Here is a 21,082-nt window from a genome sequence, read left to right as displayed (position 1 = left end):
TGCTTCTGATACCCTGGGAACCTTGAATAAGCTGGTTCAAAAATAGGAACCAAAGAATTTCTATATTGGTTTTAGGGACCCAGCCCACCTGGGCAGGATGATAGTAAGTGCTGTCTGTGGTCATATTGAAACATAATGGCCATTTGACTAAAAGTAACAGCACTAGCCCTGGGAGACTATAGTCTTTTCACCAACAAAGCTTCCAGAATGCTGGTGATAAAGTGAACCCCAAGCAGTGATTGGGGTGTGTATTGCTCATTCACCACCTTTGTTTTTATTCTTTTTCTACAGGCGGTGGAAACCAACCTGGCTTCTAAGGACAGTCACTGGGTGTTTGTTAATGAGGTAAGAGAGTCCTTGAGCTGGGCATCCCTAGCCTGGGCTTAATTCTACTTCCCCCATTTAACCCTCAGCATATTACTGTTTCTGGTATCAGGGACCAGACACTCAAGCATTGCCCCTGTAATGGTGGGAGTGAATAATTGAAACCTTTTTTTTCTTGTTTTGTTTGCTTCCTCCAAATTAAACTACAGTTGGGAGTAGGTACATACGAACATGTATGTGTGTATGTATTTTTTGCATGTGTGTTTGTATGTATGTGTGTTTTGAGGGTGGGGTGGGATTCTAAGCACATCCAAGTAGTGCCGTAGTAAGAACGTCCAGGACCTCCGATTCTCTGAGGTCTTTGGATGTAGGTCTGATCCTGATAGGCGTCTGACTCCAGTAAGTACTTGAACTCCTTGCCTGTCTTCTGCAGAGCTGAGATTATCAGCAACTCCTAAATTAACTGATCAATTTCTAATAGCTTCATTCTATGAGAAGCCAGGTTTATTACGGAGGTAATTCATTCTTTTATGATGCATTGTTCACTATTAACTCAGGATAAAAGAGTTGAAAAGGATTCTTGGGTTTATTCTAATAATTGTGCAGATAGTATCAGGTACCAGTTTGCTGCCTGGGCCTTCTTTTCAGAGCTTTCCTACATAAATCCACATCGTATTAGGTGCTCGTTTTATCTTGACCAGTCATAGACATTTAAAGTAACCATCCATTTACCTTGTGGCACTTTTATAGCATGTAACGCTGTAATTAACAGAAGGGGCATTGCATCTATCCTTCCCTTTAGTGAAGGGCTTCACAGAGCCGCTTGCAATCTCCTAATCGTCTGATGTCTGATGGTCTGAGTTCCATCAGCTTCTCCCCAGGCCCCAAAGAACAGAATTCTCTTTGTTCTCAGAGACACCCTAAGTCACAGACCCGAGGCTGGGTTTTGTTTTTTGATGTTTCATTCAGGCTGTGGAGGGACCCCCACAGAATTCCTGCATAACTCTTACAACTCTCACAATTGCTACTAAGCTATAAGGAGGAGGAGATATATTTTGAATGCCAGGCATTTTTGCCTCTGATCTCTCCCTCTCCCTCTATGTCTTTTCTTAATCTCAATTTCTTTCTTTCTTTCATTTTTGCACTTCCCTTCTCTCTTTACTTTTATGTCTTCTGTCTTATCCATCTCTTTCTATACCTAACCTTCTCTGCCTTCCTTTCTCCTCCTTGCCCTAGTTTCTCTCTATCTCTGTTTCTCTCCTTCACTTCTCGTCTCTCTTTTTCCTCATTTTTTCTCTGGTTCTCTCCCTGTCATTCTATTTCCATCTTCCTCTGTCTCTCCTGCTCCCTCTTTCTCTCACTTCCTTTATCTCTCCTTTCCCCTTTCCTTCTTTTTTATCTTGTTCTTTTTTCTTTTCCTCTCCTCTCCTCTCAGTCACTTCTTTCTTTGCTATCTTTATACTAATCCACCAATATTAAGGTTCACTTCTAGTTTGTACCAAAGCAAAGCTTCCATTCGTGTTCCTTGAAGTAAAGCCAATTCATTTTGCCACATCCAGACTAAACAGCGACACGGGCACTGCATAACCACAAAAAATCATCAATTCTAAAGTATGAGATGAAATACAATCAGAGGAATGTTTTGGACATTACTGTAACTATCATTTTGGTGTCAGGATCAGGCTTCAACCAATGTATTCAGGGGAAACAATATTAAGCATGATGCAATATATTCTCCAATTGAATTTTGAAGAAAAATTTAGTTGGTGGATAGAGAGATGCTGGGACATTGTCATATGGTAGAGATACAGGAGAACTACTGTACCTGGAAGTCACTAATAGGTTGCCAATAATTAGGGGTGGCAGACAGCAGCAAAAGGCAGGAGCAATGTAGCTGTCTCAGAATAAGGGTGTGTAGCAACTGGGACCTTCATATTTTAACTTTTTTTCTTGCTAACTAGATGGTAATTTCAGTTTTTATCCTAAGATGTTTAAAAGATGTGAACACTACAAGCGCCTTATAATTTTGTCACCCTGGGACAAAGTGCCACTCACCCACCACAGTTACACCTGTGACAGCTTAAGTTCATTGCATGTTTATGGAAAATAAAGATAAGATATTCACCCAGGGGACACACTTAAAGGACCCCATTCATTCTCTAGATCAAGTAAGTAGAGATGGAAATGAAAACACACTGGCTTCCCACAAACTTTGCTTGTTTTGATGTGAGAATAAATAATCTCTTCTGCTCCATTCAAACATTAGAGTAAGTTTCAGGTCTTTCTTCAGTTCTTTAACTGGTTTGTAGGGCCAAATTCTGTCAGGAATGAAAAGATTCTGGGAACACTCAGGCTGGGCTAGGTACTAGTGAAATGTTATGATGAAGGCTTTTATGTTGGTTTAGGTTCTGACACGTGTGTGTGTATTGTTTGTAAGACCTCTAAGAAATTGCTGATTATAAAACATATATGACATTTAAGTTTATGACAGGAAGATGCCATGGTTAGTAGGCAGTATTGATTGCATATTGAATTGCATGCTCTGAACAAAGTCTGCACTGACTTTTTATCCTTACTTAAAAGTTTATTAGCTGTGCAATATTCAAAACTGCACTTAATATCTCTGATGTTCACTTGCCTCATCTATAAAATGGGAATAATACCAGCACTTTCTTCCTAAGGTTGCTATGAAGGTTAAATGAGGTAATATATTCAAGCACCTTGGAAACCTTAATGCACTATATAAATGCCAACTATCAATTAAGTGATGAATGTGCTCAGCTATATAAATTCACAAAAGTCATCAACAAAAACGAGAAAGGTTTGCAATCTTCATTAGCCACACCAATCATGGTCCATTGGAGTATTGAAATGGAGTGCTATTCAGTAAATGCTTTTCTATATAAAGTCAACTATTTTTCTTAGAGACAGCTCCCTTAAGTATTAAATACAGACACGTTCTGAATATCCCGGACATATGTTTTACTCTCTTCTTCTATCACCATATGGCTCAAGTGGAAAATAATCTTCTTGTTATTATTAGTTGCTTTTTCCCCCCTATGACATCATCTTAGACTCTTTGCATTTATTAACCATGGAAATTTTCCATGATCATTAGCAGTAGACAAATAAGTTTCTGGTTTTCTTTCTGGATGATCTTAGATTAAAGCAAAACCCATGTTGGCAAGTATTCTTAATTCATTTTTCGTTGTATAATGATTTAGGTTAGTTAGAATTAGGACTTTACAATGTAATGCATTCCATAGTGACTATTACAGCCTTATTTTGTTTGAATAAGAATAGATAATAAAAGTATGAGAGCATGTGACTACATATCTATCTAATCTATCTACACATATAGACATATGCATGCATAATAACACATGACAACACACACATATGTGTATATGTGTGTAGTGTATGTATATGCCATGTGTGTATAGTTACATGCAACCAAACTTCTATCATCTGCTCATATTCAAACAAAATCAGGCTATAATAGTTTTGTGTGCATACACAATGTAAGCATTTATGTATATGTACATACGCACATGTGTGTATGTATATATATATAATATATACATATATATTTCACTACATCACTGACACCACCACCTATTTTAGTCTTTTCCTCTTCTTTCCAAATCACTGCAAGAAATTCAAAGTTTAAACTGCAAACTTTGTGTATATGTGCATGCATGCATGTGTGTGTATGTATGTGTTTGTTGGTTGATTAATTTAGACTAGGAGTCCTTAAACTGGGGCTTAAAAAAGCTTAATTTTAACATTTTTTTGATCCTTTGCATTTTATGCGTTTAAAAACATCATTTTGAGAAGGGGTCAGTAGATTTCTTCTGACTACCAAAGGAGTCCATCACACACACACACACACACACACACACACACACACACACACGTTCTTTCTCTCTCTCTCTCAAAAGCAACAAAGCAAAGTAAAACTCTTGTTGTAAAGCTTGTAGGGAAATGACATTTCAGACAGAAACAGAGAAAAGACAGATATATTCCCATCTGAGGAATTAGCAATCTTTGAATATGCTTTTTTCCCACTTTTTTTCCTTGCTAAATTATACTCCAATACTGTCAAGTTGAGATCTACCCAGTATCTTTCTTACTGCCACCACCAGTCCTTACCTAGCCCACCCTTACAGCACACTCAGCACTTGTTGCCTTTAAGTATATAAGAGAAAGAAGTTAGACCTTTCAAATTAGCTTTGATAACATTTTTGGAAAAGCATATTAATTATTTTATAAATCCTACAATTTGTTGTTGGATATTCAAGAATTGGATCCTAAAATACCTATTATCTAACCCAACTTACCAGCATATACTTCATGTGCTCTCTAACACAATCCCTTCATAACTCAATCAGCTCATGCCCTGTTCATAACCCACTTTTCTCCATCTTTCTTTGGATACATACCCAACTTAGGTCTCACTACCAAACTAATTCCCTGGTTCATCCACTGTTGAAACTTATCTTTCCTTATCATGATTTCCATAAAATTTCAGTCATCACTTCTGGCCACAACCAGCCCTACAGTAAACAGACTGCATCTTGATTCAGTGAGTCATAACTTAATACTCCTTACTAAAAACAACCCGACACATTCCCAATACTATTCTAATTTGTTTTTCTCCTTCTCTTCCTTCTTCTTCCTCTTCCTCCTCTCTCTATCTCTTTCTCAACACCATCTTGAGGATTTATGGAAATGTGTGAATATGAGTTACTATTTAATTTATATTGTAATATATACTGTTAGAGCAAGTGTTTACATCCTTGAGTTCACAAGTACATTAAAGTATCAGATGATGTGAGCCATATTCAGAGTAAATGGATCAATTAAAAACAGTTATCAAGCACTTTCTATGCTCTGGGCTGAATACTGAGGATATAAGACAGGCACTGGCCTCAAGAATGTTACATTCTAAGATGGCGAAAAAGATAAAACAGTGGAGATCAGGGACTGATGTCTAGGAAGTCACAAGGATGTGAATGTATCCATTTGGCAAGCTACTAGTGCCTCCTTTACAGGAAAACAAATGATAGTACAATAGTATTGCTTTGACTACTAAGCCCTGAGAAAGGAGTCGGAATGGGATTGGGAGTGGGGATGGGGCATATAACAGCCATAGTGATGACCAGATTATATTACTGTATAGGATATGGAGCATGTTCATATTAGCATTACATCTCACTCTCTAATTAACTGCTCTGTTAGTGATTTAAAGTATGAATTTCATTAATCTCTTGATAACGGTCAGGAAAGGGTCCTGGAAGAGGGGATTTTGAAGAATGATTCATAAGGGAAAAAAAAAGACACATGGACCTTCAGGAAGAATGGTAAGAATATTCTCAAAACTTCTTGGGAAGAGTGAAATCTCAATAAAGAGTATTTTTTAAAAAAGTTATTTCCAACATTGTAACATTCACAAATCTGATTGCATCAGATTCATCTGTGGTTGGCCGTAATTTATGGGCCACAGCCATCCTAGTTACTTGGAAAAAAGAAAAGTTGGATATTTTTATTACAAATTGCAATTTTCATCCTAATTTCTGTCATTTTATTTAATAGCACTTATTCATACACTATGAAAAATGCCTAAGAATACTTGAAAAGGAAAAAAAGCAATTGTCAAATTCATAGCGTGCATCCATAGATCTTTTAATACCACAATAGGAAAATGAGCAGGTATATTGAAGTAGTCTGAGTTTTCAGGTAGCAGATGGTTGCTGCTTTTGCCCCACTTTGAGACATCTGATATATTTGCTCTATACCCTCCCTATTTTCCTGACATCATTTTACATGGCTTTCAAGTCACACTTTATTGACATTTTCCTTTCAGCATGTCATGGTGATGTCTAAGCAATCATTTCTAATTATGAATCAGAGACTGGGGCCAAAAGGTTTTGGTCCTTGGTTTGTTTTTCCTCCTTGCACTGTGTGAAGAGAGAAGAGAAAAAGTCTTGGTTTTCTGTTAATTAGAAAAAGCCAGCCCACAATGAGGGATATTCTGCATTATCGTCAATATGATTGGAACCCACACACCAATTACTTAGAGAAGTGATGAGGTCTTGATAGAAATGGCTACATCAAGTAGTGGTTCTGATGGTGAAATAGTTCCTGCCTTCAAGGATGTTTCATTCCATAAAGAGAGACAAGGTACACACAGATAGGGAAACATCAACAATTTACAATATAAAAACAAATTAATTTGGGGGGAGAAACTAAATGGGGGTTCCAAATCTGAGGTGTCAACTTTTATTTTTAAAAATATATTTTGATGCCAGCTATTAGTTTAAGGCAACTAACTTTTTATGTGTTTACCAGCTGGTTGCAGAATTATTTGGCATTTCATACATTCAGTGTTGTAAGGAATTGGTTTAACTTTGTAAATGCTCCATCAAAACAAATATAAATCTACCATCAAATAGATTTCATATTTCTGCATTTTATTTTTATCTAAAATCTCATATATGATATTATATGTCCTCTTTCTAAAGAGAGGGGTTATTTTTGTAAGTCCTAAAATATTTTAAGAATAAATCTGTTCTTTCACATGTTACATAGATGATAGATAGATAGATAGATACATACATACATACATACAGATCTATGGATATAGATATATAACTATTACAATATAAATTGTTTCCTTTGTAAGCCTTTATATTTTATTCATTTAAAAAAGATTATTTTAGGGTGGCTATGTGGCACAGTGAATAGAGCACCAGCCCTGAAGTGAGGAGGACCTGAGTTCAAATCCAGCCTCAGACACTTGACACATTAGCTGTGTGACTTCGGGCAAGTCACTTAACCCCAATTGTCCTACAAAAAAAAACAAACAAACAAACAAAAAAAGATTATTTGGATAAATACCATAGACATCATCAGACTGCCTAAGGGATACCTGATAAAAAAAGAAAAGTTAAGAATTCCTCCACTAGCAGCCAGAGACATCAGGAAAGGGCTTAAGTAGGAGGTGGTGCTTGAGCTAAGCTTTGGAGGGGTCTAGGGATTCAAAAAAGGACTGTAATCCTGGCCTGGTTTGTTCTGAATCACCTTTCCTGATTCTATGTAAAAGTTTCCTAGTATCATAAGAGACTGGGAGTCCAAAAGCACACAACCAGATGGTAACATGTACTTATGCCCATGTGCTATTCTCACCAAAATTAGAATTTGTAGAAGTTTTCATTCCTTCATCCATCCATCCATCTATCTCCCCCACTCCCTTTTTTTCCATTTTCAGTGATGGACACAAAGTTTTTTTCCTTCACAAAGCTGCTGGTTCCATTGTTTTGAATGTACTCAAATGTTCTTTAGTAAGCTGGCACTATATTTAAATGTCATTTGTTGTCCTAATTATCAAGGCGTTATTCTCTTACAGGTATCATTATGCATGAGGAAATTGCTCTCTTTTTTAAAGAAATGCTTCAGCCAATTGAGCCCCTCTCAAGGTAGGGTCTGTATTGCTGCACAGATGTTGGTGTTGGAGTGGGGAGGGCTAAGAGAGAAGCTAGTATTTCTCTAAGGGAAAAGAGTTAGCTTCTAAACCTTAATCTAGAAAACACAGGGATTCACTTGATTAAATGACAGCACATCTCTTCCTAATGATGGTGCAGGGGGATTAGGCCAAGTCTCTTCTAACAAATTATAATAAGATACATCTGATATAACAAAGATAGTAGTCTGATGTAACAAGGTTTGCCTTTGAGGCTTTTCTTGCTGAACCTTATGTTTTAGGGAACTTGATTGGACCCTCTACACCTAGATCCATGTAACTAATTATAAGCTGTGTTAGGAAGATGTTCTCAGATATTTACTTTTCATCTTTGTTCTCACTAACAGAGTTATCTGCTTGATTGCTCGAGTGAGAACTTACACATGAGCATAAAGGCCTCCAACAACTTATTGCAGCTTACTTCATTGCCATCCCTAGGAAGTTGCTACTGCCTCATGCCTTGATTGATCAACTTGTTTCTGTCAAAGGAAGTCTAGGTCACTGTCTTTGTTTGCAATCAGCTCAAAAATCCTTGCCAGGGAAAGTGGTTCAGAAAGAGCCATCACTGTTTTCGTGGCTTCAGACTCCATGTTTTTTGACATGAGTCAATCGTACCCGAAAAGTACACTGTTGTCTTACAGAGTTTTGACAGAACGATCCCCAGCGAAGGCAGCCCTGACACCCTCAGTGCTTTAAAAATAGATTTAATTACAACGTGCAGCAAACGTGTCTGAAAACTAAAGGTTAGTTCCTCTACCTGAAGGCAGTTTCAGCCATTGCTTTTCCAGCAAATAGATCCTTGGTTGATTCAGATAAACCTGCTGCATTCAATCAAATGCACTAGAAAGGCTTTATTAGCACCCTACATACCCTGTCATTACACCTTCTTTGCCAGTCTGGATAATTATTATGCTTGGTGCAGAAGTGAGAACAGAATCAGATACACATGGGGTAGAGAATAATAACAACCAGCTCACGTCTCCATGGTTTACAAAGTGCTTGCCTTACAATAACCTGCTGAGGTGGATGAGATAGGTATGATTATCATCTTCATTTTGCAGTGATTCAAGGAGGGCAAGTCCCATATCCCTAGGTCACAGAGATAATAAGAAACTTGATAAGGCATGCTACAATGGTAATATGGTCTTTTTTTTTTGCTTTTTGGAGGGGGAAGGCAGGGCAATTGGGGTTAAATGACTTGTTCAAGGTCACACGGCTAGTATGTGTTAAGTGTCTGTGGTCAGATTTGAACTCAGGTCCTCCCGACTCCAGGGTCAGTGCTCTATTCAGTTCACCACCTAGCTACCCCCTGTAATGTAGTCTTAATAGGCATTAAGAGAAGCATTGTTTATAGGTTAAGATAGATCATGTTCAACTTTGCTCTGCCCTGGTCAGACCATGTCCAGTGTTTTGAGCTCTTTCCTCGGCATTGTATCTTAGGAACGCTATTGATCAGTTGGAAATGATAAAAAAGAGAGCAATAAGAATGATGAAGGAACCTGGGGCCATGACATACAGAGACTGGTTAAAGGAACTGAGGCTGCCGAAGAGAAGACCTAGAGGAAAATGAACACGTGATCACTGCCTTTTTGTATTGAGGAAACTGAAATGTGGAAGAGGAAATAGACTGGTTATGTTTGTTCCCAGAGAAAAGAACCAGAATCAATGGATGGAAATTACATAGAAGTTGATTTAAGCTCGATGTCACGGGGAAATACAACTCCCCACCCTTGACACATGCACACTTGTGCATGTACTTCTTGGAAATGTTTGAAAAAAGACAGAGTCTTGTTTAGACTATTGAGGTCTCTCCCATCTCCTAATTACTGGAATCCTATCCCCAAGTTGAAATGTGAATTCTGACTCTTTCTACCAAGTTATGAATTTGGAAAAGAGGGTGTATGGGTCCTTTGGTGTAAATCCAAAAGCCATATTTTCATATGTCAAGACAGAAGTAAGTAAAACAGTGATAGAAGCCCCGGAAAGATAGGAAGGAGAGGTTCCTGAAATGCATTAGTCTCAGTGGAGCTTTTCAAACAGTCCCTCCTTTGGTTCGCCTTTACCTCCTCTTCAGGCTTGTCAAGGAGGTGATATCAAGCAGTAGAGAAAGTACAGAATTTGTATGCACAGGACCTGTGTTCAAAATCTGCCTTGGACATTTAATGACTGTGATATTGGACCAGTCATTTAAACTTGTTGCAACTGTTTCCTCATCTGTAAAATGTATATCTGGGAAAGGGGTTATACTACAAGGCACCTGATTTCCCTTTGAGCTCTAGAGCTAAGATCCTACGAGCTATTTGGTAGAGCTATGCCACTTTGCTATATTGAGTTGATTGAAAAATCACAAACCAATATTATTCTGTTCCAAAGGGTAGGAGAGAATTCTTTAACTCTTCTCTGCTTCACTACCCTAAATAATTGGGTCCCACGATTCATTTATAGCAGATAAAATAGTTTGTGAACTACTAAAGCTTGAAAAATCCCAGCTTCACGGGGAAGTTGAAAACCACTCTGTGCATTCAGCACAGGTCATCCCTTACCCATCCCTGGGACATGTTCCTCCTAAATCTCTACCTTTCAAAATTCCCTTTCCCACCCCTTTCCTCCACTGCAGCATTTTCAATATTCTTGCCACTTCTCTCTCACTTGAAAGCATGTTTTTCTTCCCCAAACTTTCAGGAATATTTAGTTCAGATCACTCTCCTGCCACTACTATTACACTTACCAAATAAGAATTTCACAATTGCACAATCACAACATTTTGGTTTTGGAAAATATCTTAATGGTCATCTAATACAATCCACACCAAAAATAGTTTTTAAAATGCTATACCCAATAAGTAAGTGGTCATTTGGCTGTTATCTCCAGTGATGGGGAATCAACTACTCCCCTTAAAAATCCATTCTACTTGATGTCAGATATCCTTTTGGGGATCCCCCCACATCTACCTAGTTTTGCAATTTTCATTCATTATTCTTTATGACATTCTCTGATATCCAATCTATTTTTTCATGTGATTGCCCTTCCAGTGTATAAAAATAGTCATTGCGTCTCCCCCAAGTCTTCTCTTCTTGAGACCAGTATTCTCCCAAAATGTTTGAACAAAAGTTATCAATACTTTAAAAAAAACATGGACCCACATTATGTGTATATTTATCCATTTATAAATATATGCTATAATAATAGAAATTAAAAGATGATAAAATGATGAAACAATATTTCTTCCTAGAGGAAACAATTAGTCATTGGGGTTCATTGAATAGTCTCACCTGAGCTTTTGGAAAATCACTTTGACCACAGTGTGGAAGATGTATTAGAATGAGGAGAGATGTAATGCATGCTGGACAACTCGAAGAACAATGCAGTAATTCAGAAAAAAAAATGGTGATCAGAGTGGTAGCCTTGTGACTAGAGAAAGGGGGAGGAATGGGACAAAAAAGCTGTGGAAGAGGGAAATGAAAAGATATGGTAACTCACTGGATATATGAGGTGAGGATGGAATGAGGAATTGAGGTTGATTCAAAGTTATAAACTTGAGCAATTGGAAGAATGGTAGCACCCTTGACAGTAATAAGGAAACTTAGATAAAGTTGAGTTTAAAGAGAAAGGTAAAGTTATACGATCTGTGATCGGTAGCAAGCCATGATACTTATTTGATTTGTTTTACTCACTCTGTCATCGCCACAGCAACATTGGAGGACATGGGGATTTTATTCACCCGTTATGGCTCCAGAAACTAGAACTCACTTTCTGAGGGGTAGCTGCCATAAAACCAAGAAATCAATCACTAGCAAGCAGGGAGGAGTGGAATGTTCCCACCGGCAACTGCTCTGGTCTTCTTAGTTGTGGTACCATTATAACTGCTCCCAGATACTGACTCCCAGCTCAGAAGGGAGAAGGTCAGGAACTCGTGCTTTGGACAGAGGGTGCAGAATTGCGGTGTTTTAGGTGATAAAGTAGGTCTGATTGTGTTGTAGACAAGACTCCCATGATTACCCACAAATACCTACCTTGGGGAGGAAAGGATTTGCCCCCATGTTTTTCACTCTTTGATTGATTACACAGTCCTGGGATTGAGGCCATCATCCCCTTGGGCTCATGGCATGGCTGCCTTATCCTTCTGTGTTCTTTCTTTGGGTGTAACTGTCCTAGTCTAAACATTCCAAATTGATTTTCATATGGCATGGAGTCAAGGCTTTTTAATATCCTGTTGTTCGGTTGTGGCTGACTTTTTTTTTTAACCCTATTTGGGGTTTTCTTGGCAGAGACACTGGAGTGGTTTGCCATGTTCTTCTCTAGCTCATTTTATAGATGAGGAAACTGAGGCATACAGGGTAAAATGACTTGCATAGGGTCACACAGCTAGTAAGTGTCTAAGGCTAGATTTGAACTCAGAAGATGTCTTCTTGACTTCAGGCCCAGTGCTCTGCTCACTGCATCATATAGCTGTCCTTTTACTATCCTAGCTGCACACAACTGTATACTCCATTTGACTCCTATTACAATGCAAGCTATGTGAGAACAAGAATGGTATCATTTTTTTTTCCCTTGGTGTCCTAAAAGCCTAGCTCAAGGGACATTACTGAATTGTTTGTCATGCTTTGAACTAATATGAACAATTCCTACCTCCTGTGGAGATTGATCCCTACAACTCAGGAAAGAAAAAGAAACCAGGAAACTAGTCAACCAAACCAAGAGATCAGGAAATATAGGAGACCAAAGTAGTAAACTCTTTTCCATTTTGCTGAAGAATTAGATGAGGACACTCTTAAGCAAAACCTCCCACTGTCCCCAGATGCCAGAGGTATTCACAGTGGCATTGAGGAAACAACAATGTGGATTGTGAGAGAACAGCATTTGGTGCCTTTGGGTGTAAGTTAAATCTTTACTCTTGCCGTACGTGTCAACGTGTGACCTGGGCCAAACCATGTAAGTTCTTTTAGCTCATATTTCTTCCATTGTAAAATGGGATGTTTGGGGTAGTAGATGACTATTTAGACTCCTCCTGGCTCTAAATCTGGGATCATGTGATCCCAGTGAAAAGCTGTGGCTATGCACATTTTTATGGGATTTAGAGGGCATAAGAAATTTAGTCCAATGTATTTATTTTCAGAAAAATTAAGCCTTTATTAAGAAGCTATCATTTCCAGGTCCTGTAGATACAGATAGAGAAGAGACAATTCCTGCCCTCAAAGCACTTCCAGCCTCTTAAAAAAAAACGTAGATGTGCAGTGATCTTCAAATTCTCAGTAGGGTTGATGACAGTACTCACCATATCCACGAGGAAAAATCATTTTAGCACCACTGTTACAATTTCAGTATAGTATGTAATTTTGACCTCCATGTAAGAGACTCCTTATATGAGAAAGACCTTCAAAGCTTGTTTTTTTTTTCCCCTACCAAGTCAAATGGTGTCAGTAAACAATAAACAGTGGGATTTCTATTCTCTACACATCTCAGTCCACTGTGCTACCATAAAATGTGGTGTGCTATAGAAAATCCCCTGTGACTCACCACAAAGTGGAAATAGGTCAGATGCTGAGATGGGTGGGGGTGGGGTGGGGACACTGAGGCTTAGGAGTCTTTCTACTGGGCCATGTTGACCTTGTTCACTGTATTTTAAATAGGAATTTTACGCTGAGCTTCTTACAGTATAGGATGCTAAACATAAGTATAGCTGCTTAAATACCTTGGGGACACGTTTATTACAGATAAAAATCTAGGTTTGCAGTAATGAAGTCAGAAATGAGTTGCTGGAAGCTCCTGGCAAAGGGAATAATCGGCTCTGAGCAGGTAACCTGATCTGATAGAAAATGAAACTGATGGGTTTAGGGAATGAAGGAGAGGTTGGCCTCCCTCAAGGGCAGGGGCAGAGGAAAGCTTTAGCCCCAAGCATCAGGAAGTAGGAATTAGCAAGGTAAACTGTCACCAGAGACATGGTCTGCAGTCCAGAGGACTGAATAGATCTGGATTAAGGCATGTAGAAAAACAGGGCTTTATAAATACAGGGTAGGACAGAATTCCAATTTCTTTACCTTCAGTATAAGCAGGTAGAAATGTGTATTTAAAACAAGAAAGGAATAATGAATGCATAAATAAATGTATGAGTGAAAAAATGAGAGGAAAGAAGCAAGGAATAAAAAAGTGCAGGGAACTATACAAGGAAGAGAGAGATGAAGAAAGGGAAGTAGAAAATGAAGGAAAGGGGCAAATAATAGAGGGAGAGAAGGGGAGGGAAGAAGGGAGAATAAGAAAGAAAAGAAATAATGGAGATATAGGGAAGATGGTTGAGAGGATTAAGAAGGGAAGTGGGGAAGAAGTGAGGAAGGAAAGGAAAAATGTATGAAACAAGGAAGGAAGGCATGAAAGGAGGAAGGAAGAAGGAAGGAAGGAAGGAAGGAAGGAAGGAAAGAAGGAAGGAAGGAAGGAAGGAAGGAAGGAAGGAAGGAAGGAAGGAAGAAAAGGAGAAAGGAAAGAAGAAAAGAAGGGAGGAAGGAAAGAAAGATAGTTTTTTTCTCCAAAGGATAGCAGTTCCTTTTAAAGTTAAGATATAGAAGGTAGATTATACTGTCTCTTTACTGGGGACTCAATAGAGGTTAGTGAGAGAAGATTCTTAGAATCCTCTGGACAAGTTGGTAGGGACCAGTTCGATTTGAAATGCTGATAAAGCTTTGTGGTTTTCATGGAAAACATTTTGTTGTATTCCTATTTTCAGGCTTCAGGTTGCTAGAGGGGGTGTTAGAGATAGACTATATAGAAGGATCTACAAAATATGTTACATTAGCAAGAGGGACATAAATCTGGTATCATTAAAATTATCTCTGGTTTCCAAATTATGTCAGAGGCACTATGAAGCCTGACTTCCTCAAATCAAGGGTAATCTTCTATAGTTGCTGACAGAGCATCATGTTAATTTTTTCTCTCTTGAATGACCAGTATGTGTGGTAGCTAATGTAACTGTGAGGGAAGTGAGGGGTGTGTGTGTGTGTGTGTCCCTGAATGCACTTATTTTGCTATTTTACACAATAAGAATGACTTCATTTCCTAGTACTAATAGAATACATTCTTCTTAACTAAAAATAGTAGTTTGTTGTGGTATGCTATGATAACACAATGAACTATTGCTTTCCAATTCCTTTATATATATTAACATTTTATGTGATCTCCTCAACACTTCTGTTAAGAAGGCAGTGCTAATATCATTCCCATTTTATGGATGAAGTAACAAGATCAGAACAGTGAAGAGACCTGACTGATTAAAAAGAAAAAAAAAACAGAATTAGAAAGCATAAAGCCACACATAAGCATCTTTCCAGAGGACAGCTGCTGTGAATAGCTTTCAAGGATCTGATTACATAGTATAGTGAACATTCTATTTATTCAATAACAAATCAGAGCAAAACATTCACAGAAAATCAAGGCACAGCATTCACAATGTTACAACTTATCCCAGAAAAACAAAATATAGCAATCGCCATGTCACCACTCAATCACTTAACACTAAAATGGCCACATAGTTTTCACCAAAGTGGTCACAATAGTTTTCTTTTTCTTTAAGCAATCGGGATAAAGTAACTTGTTCAAGGTTACACTGCCAGTCATTTCTGGGTGTGGTGCTAAGTATCTGAGCCCGGATTTGATCCCCAGGTCATCCCAACACTGGAGCCGGTGCTCTTATTTGCTGAGCCACCTGGCCGCCCTGGTCACAATAGTTTTCAACAAAGTATAATCATATAGTAACTCAATCATTCAATCATCCTTACAAAGTACAAAAGTCAAAGTACTCCACCCCTGGATAGTACATTAATTTAGTCAACCACAGAGTCCTTAATTCAATCACAAAATACAATCATAAATAAATTACAATTCCATAAGTTAATACTCAACAGAAAAAAACACAGACAGACTTCCAGCTGTCTGACCATTACATCTATGCCTAGTTAGTTACTAGGGAGGGAAGCACCAACATCTGGGTTTTCAAAGCCAGGGGTGGGGGGATTTGGGCTCAATGGCTGCCCAGAGTCTCATCTGGCCAAATCACACAACTCTTCCCAAAGTGAGTCCCAAAGCAAAATCTCACATCAGGGTCAGTCACTACTCAGTATTCACAGAGAGGTATGTTTAATCTTGACTCAGCACAGGCTTTCAGCTTTCATGGTTTCCATTCCATGGCCCCATCTCCTACCTGAGTTCACCAAACTATCACCTGGGTTCAAAGGCAGACATCTGCCAGTTCCTTGTCCAGCCCTCTGTGCAGTTTCTGTTCCACACTGAACCTCACAGTGTCCAGTCCACCTTAAATCCTTCACAGTCTCTATTCCTGGGGAGTCAAGGCTTAACAAAGCCACAAACAGACAGAATACTGGCATCACTTTCATTTTTCCTCAGTCTTCTGCAGCTCTGGCTGATCCTTGAAAATCCTCAGCAGCTTGGCTGGCCCTTGAACTCAGTAATTCCTCAGCAGCTTCTTTGCAGCTCCAGCTGGCCCTTGGAAGTCAGCAGCATAAGTTCCATTCAAAAAAGCAAAGTCACTTTATCCAGCCTCCACGTGGCTTGCTCCAAGAAATTCTGTCTCTGTTCTCAATTCTCATCCCTCTTCTCAGTTCTTCTCAATTCTCAGTTCAGTCTTCAGTCCAGCAGCTGCCCTGCCTCCATGATGCTTATCCCAAGAAGTTCTGACTTTCCCAGCTAGTGTTTTCCCTTGTATACAGTATTGCTCCTCCCTGCTCAGCCCCTTCCTGTTATGTCAGCAACAGGAATTATCTGTTCAGCCCCTTCCTGTTACATCAGCAACAGGGGTTCATACAGAGGCTTAATTTGAAACTAGGTGCTAAGTACCTCTTAGCTTTCTAATACAAAGGGATCTTCAAATTTCATTACCATTACAGAAAGTAACAGGTCTATGACTAAAACCTGAAAAACCACAGTACCCAGAGCCCAGGGGCATCATGATGCTTCTATTGTACCTGACCACAGTTGGACAAGAGTTGAAATATTATATTGCATTCTGGGCATTAGGAAAGTAGGCAAATGTCAAGGGGGGGACACCTAGCATGATGAAGCAGCAGATGATGAAGGCACTGCAGATGTTTAGCTAGAAGTAAAAATTCTGTGAGGGGAGGTAGTGGACATGGAGATCATGACGACTTTTCCTCTATGTGAAGGATTGATATGGTAACTTAACCTTTTCCTGCTTGGGATTTTGCTAAAGCTCAGGTTTGATTTTTCCCACCTCCCCTAACAAACAAACACCTTTCAGAGTTCTCCTTTGCCTCTGTCTAGGACCAAATACAAAGCTCTATATTTTGCATTTAAATCTCTTTCCAACCTGACTCTTTGATACTTTTCAAGTCTTTTTGTCCTTCACTCCCATCCTGACACTGGAATATTTGGGAATCCCTGCACATGACGGACGTCTCAGCCCTTACACCCCATTATGGACTAAATTGAGAGCCTTTGTGATATGGTGACTTGGGGTCCTGAAGAATTGTGTGTGAACTCAGTATTAGGCACTTGCTAGGTTTGTGACCCTTGAGAATTACTCAACCTCTCAGCCTCAGGTTTTTATTCTATAAATTGAGGGAGTGAGACTTGATAACCTCTAAAGTACCCTTTAATTCTAAAACTTATGATCCATGAAGAAATGCAAGTTGAATGATAGTAAAGATGGATGAAATCAAAATTGATTGGATGACAGGATGTAAAAGACTGATGATTGATGGGTCCATGCCAACCAGGACACAATGCTTTACAGAAATGCCTAGGTATGAGGCCTTGGCTCTGTTATGACCAATATTTTCAAATCAATGACTGGATGAAGGTACAAGTGGCTTTGGCTTGTTTTCAGATTTGCAGATGACATAAATGTGGAAAAGGTAATGAACTTTTGGAAGGATATAATCCAAAGAAGTTGCCATAATTATAGACCATTGGAGTGAAGAGAAAAAGGATGGCATTTAGGAATGTGGAGTTAGGGATAAATGCAAAGTCTTACACTTGGCTTCCAAAAATCAAACACATAGCACCAGGCTAGAGAAATGGGATTATTTAACAGTTCAGAATATGAGACTTGTTTTGTTTTAAGTGGACTACAATTTGAATATCAATCAATAGTGTGATATTGGAAGACTTCACTATCTTTTTTAAAGTTGATTTTATTTTTAACTTAAGGAATAAAGCAAATATTTGAATAATATTATATAATTAAAAAAAAGATGATTGCACATGAAACTGGAAATCTACTATGTATAAGTTATTCATTTTAAATATGCAACAAAGTTATCATAGAAATATCTTTTTCCCCCTCCTCCTTCCCTGCCCTAGAGAGAATCCCCATTAGATTCACATAGGCATATGTATATGATGTATGTAGGTAGGTATGTATCTACATAAAAAAATATACAGACATATATGTTTACATATTCATTTGTATATATATATGTATATATAATTGCATAATTAAATTTATCAGTTCTTTCTCTGGATGCAGATAGTGTCTTTCTTCATATGTCCTTTAGAGTTAATTTGGGTATTTATAACAGTCAAAATAACTTATTCCCTCAAAGTCATTCATATAACAGTATTTAACTTATTGTATACAATGTTCTTTTGGTTTTACTCATTGCACCCTTCATTATTTTGTGCAATTTTTTCCATGTTTTTCCAAGATTGTTGAACTCATCATTTCTTACAGCACAGTAGTATTTCATCAAAATCGCATACCTCAACTTATTCAGACATTCCTTAATTGATAATCATCCCTGAAAATTATAGTTCTTTGCCATCACAAAGAGAACTTCTATAAACATTTTGGAACATATATGTTCTTTTCTTTTTCCCTATCATCTTAATTGAACTAAGAGAGACATAATGTCAAGGATCGAGTAGTTGATTGTCCTTCTGTACTAGTCAACAAACTTAGTATTTGAAGTTCTGAGATCCATGTTTTAAGAAAAGCATTGACAAAATGGACTATGTATAGGGGAGGGTCTGAGAAAGGTGAAAGACCTTGTATTTTTGTCATATGAGGAAGATTTTGAAAGTTCTGGGGCTATTTAACTTAGAACAGTGAACGCTTTGGTAGAAATGATCAGTGTTTTGTATATTCAAAAGACTGTCATGTGACAGAAGAATCAAGCTGGTTTCAGTTGATCCTAGTGCAGAAGAAGGAGAGATAGGTGGAAGGTGCTGAAGGAAAAGTTAGGACAGTTATGAAAACAAATAAAAATAAGCCAACCAGCTTCCTGATATTTAAAGTCATCTCATGCGGAACGAATTGCTTTGTGTCTTTTTGGATTTTAAGCTAGTATTAGTCTTTAAGAATGAGCTGGATGGGCTCTTGTTTGGTGGTTGTCATAGATGGCATTCTTGATCAGGTTAGGGTTAGACCAGATTATAACTGAAGTCCTTTCTACCTTTGAGATTCAGTACCAACCCTAAAAATTTAGTGATTTTTCCCACAGACAGAGGAAAAGGTTCAGGTCACATATATAAAGGGAGGTATCTATTAGTTTTTCCATAGTAGATAATTAATATTAATAGGGCTCTTTCCAGTTCTTTACCTCTTTTGATCTAATTCAATTGAAAGGGTTATAATGGGTTAATATTCACTAACTAAACTTACTGATTTGTATTTTTGAACCCTGTCACTCCAGGCCTCTCGGCTATTCAGTTTCATCTTCAAATTTTCCTTGGGACAAATTTTCAGTAACATCTTAAGTCTTTAAATTATAAATGCAATTAAAAACCATAATTTCCTGTCATTTCCTCTAGGGATAAAAAAGATGAGGTGTTAATGGGAGATGCAATACTCTCATTTTGCAAGTAGAGGAGAGAATTGAGCATAAATGCAAGAAGATTTGAATCTTCCCAAGAGCCAAACAACTTACTATTGCAAAGAAAATAATTAAAGTGGTTTGTAATAAGCACTATGAAGGATCAGTCCTGATTATATTTATTTTTTCTCTATGAATATCTGCCTAGAGAACAAGCCTCAATTTAATAATAATAATCTGAATTTTATATGGTTCTTCCAATTTTTTCACCTGTGTAGGTATAGTAGGCGGCTCTGTGGGTGGCACTGTGGGTGGTATTCAATTAATTCTTCTCTGTCCTCTTTTCTGGAGGGGGTTGAGCTGAATTGCACCAAGGCCTGTCTATACCCTGCCCTCCTTCCCTTGTCATATCAGCCCCTAAAATTTTAATCAACAGCACCCTGTTATAACTGTTTGGTGTAACATAATGGCCCTCAGGTCCACATTATCCCTTTCTCTGCTATTTGGTGGAGTTCATATTGGTTAGTAATATAGTCATAATAACTCAGAGTCCCCCATTAGGAAAATCTGTAACTTCAGTCAGAGATCTGGCTCTCTAATTTAAATTTTAAGTATTCCCAGATAATAGCTTTAAAAAATAATTTGCGGTAAAACTAGGGTAGAGGGAATACTAAGGTCAAAGTAGTTAGCAGAGTATATTAAAATACCTGTTACTGGATAGGCACAGGTAGAGGAAATTGGAAGAGTATTTCAGGGTGGAGAACCTATGGTCTCATGGTTACATGTGACCTTCTTGGTCCTTGGGCATGGCTTTTTGACTGAGTCCAAGAACAAATACTTTTTTTTGGCTTTTTTTGGAGGAAGGCAGGGCAATTAGGGTTAAGTGACTTGCCCAAAGTCACATGGCTAGTAAATATTAAGTGTTTGAGGTCGGATTTGAATTCAGGTCCTCCTGACTCCAAGGCAGGTGCTGTATTCACTACGCCACCTAGCAACCCCCAAGAACAAATACTTTTATTAAGGGGATTTATTTTCTGAAGTTTGTATTCAGTTAAAGGTATACTTGAGGACCTAGAGGACAATGCTTGAACTCAAGACCATAGGTTCACTGTCCTAGAAATATTCCTTAATGAGGCAATTAAAACTGGCAGCTTTAGTCCAAATTTTCTGTTCTAAGATACTCACAGCATCTATATAGTCAATAAGTATATATTAAGCACCTATTATGCTTCAGGCCCAATGCTAAACACCAGGGATACAAGTCACCCTTGAGGAGCCCGCAGTCTAATGGGGAGACAGAATGAAAGTAACTATGTACAAATAAAATAGAAATGCTGGGAATGGAGATAGTCTCAGAGACAAGGAATTAACATTAAGGAGGACCAAGAAAGGAAAGGTAAAAGGGAAAGGAAAACATAAGGGATTTAACAGAACTGAACTATTCACATCCCTACATGGA

General features: G+C 38.2%; 1 protein-coding gene across 1 annotated transcript in view; it reads left to right on the top strand.

Moving 5' to 3' along the window:
• The window catches only part of GRID1 (glutamate ionotropic receptor delta type subunit 1), a 1,154,654-nt gene that overhangs the window by 841,830 nt on the left and 291,742 nt on the right, over positions 1-21,082 (top strand). Inside the window, exon 5 of the mRNA XM_069071354.1 lies at positions 292-345. Coding sequence (XP_068927455.1) covers positions 292-345 — 54 coding nt within the window. The remainder of the gene's footprint in view (positions 1-291; positions 346-21,082) is intronic.

Source organism: Petaurus breviceps, unplaced genomic scaffold (genome assembly GCF_028583685.1).
Source record: "Petaurus breviceps papuanus isolate PSGF00001 unplaced genomic scaffold, PetGlider_PUasm1.0 90825, whole genome shotgun sequence".
Taxonomy (NCBI): Eukaryota; Metazoa; Chordata; class Mammalia; order Diprotodontia; family Petauridae; genus Petaurus; species Petaurus breviceps.
The sequence above is the reverse complement of the archived record's forward strand: the minus strand, read 5'-3'. Positions and strand labels throughout refer to the sequence as shown.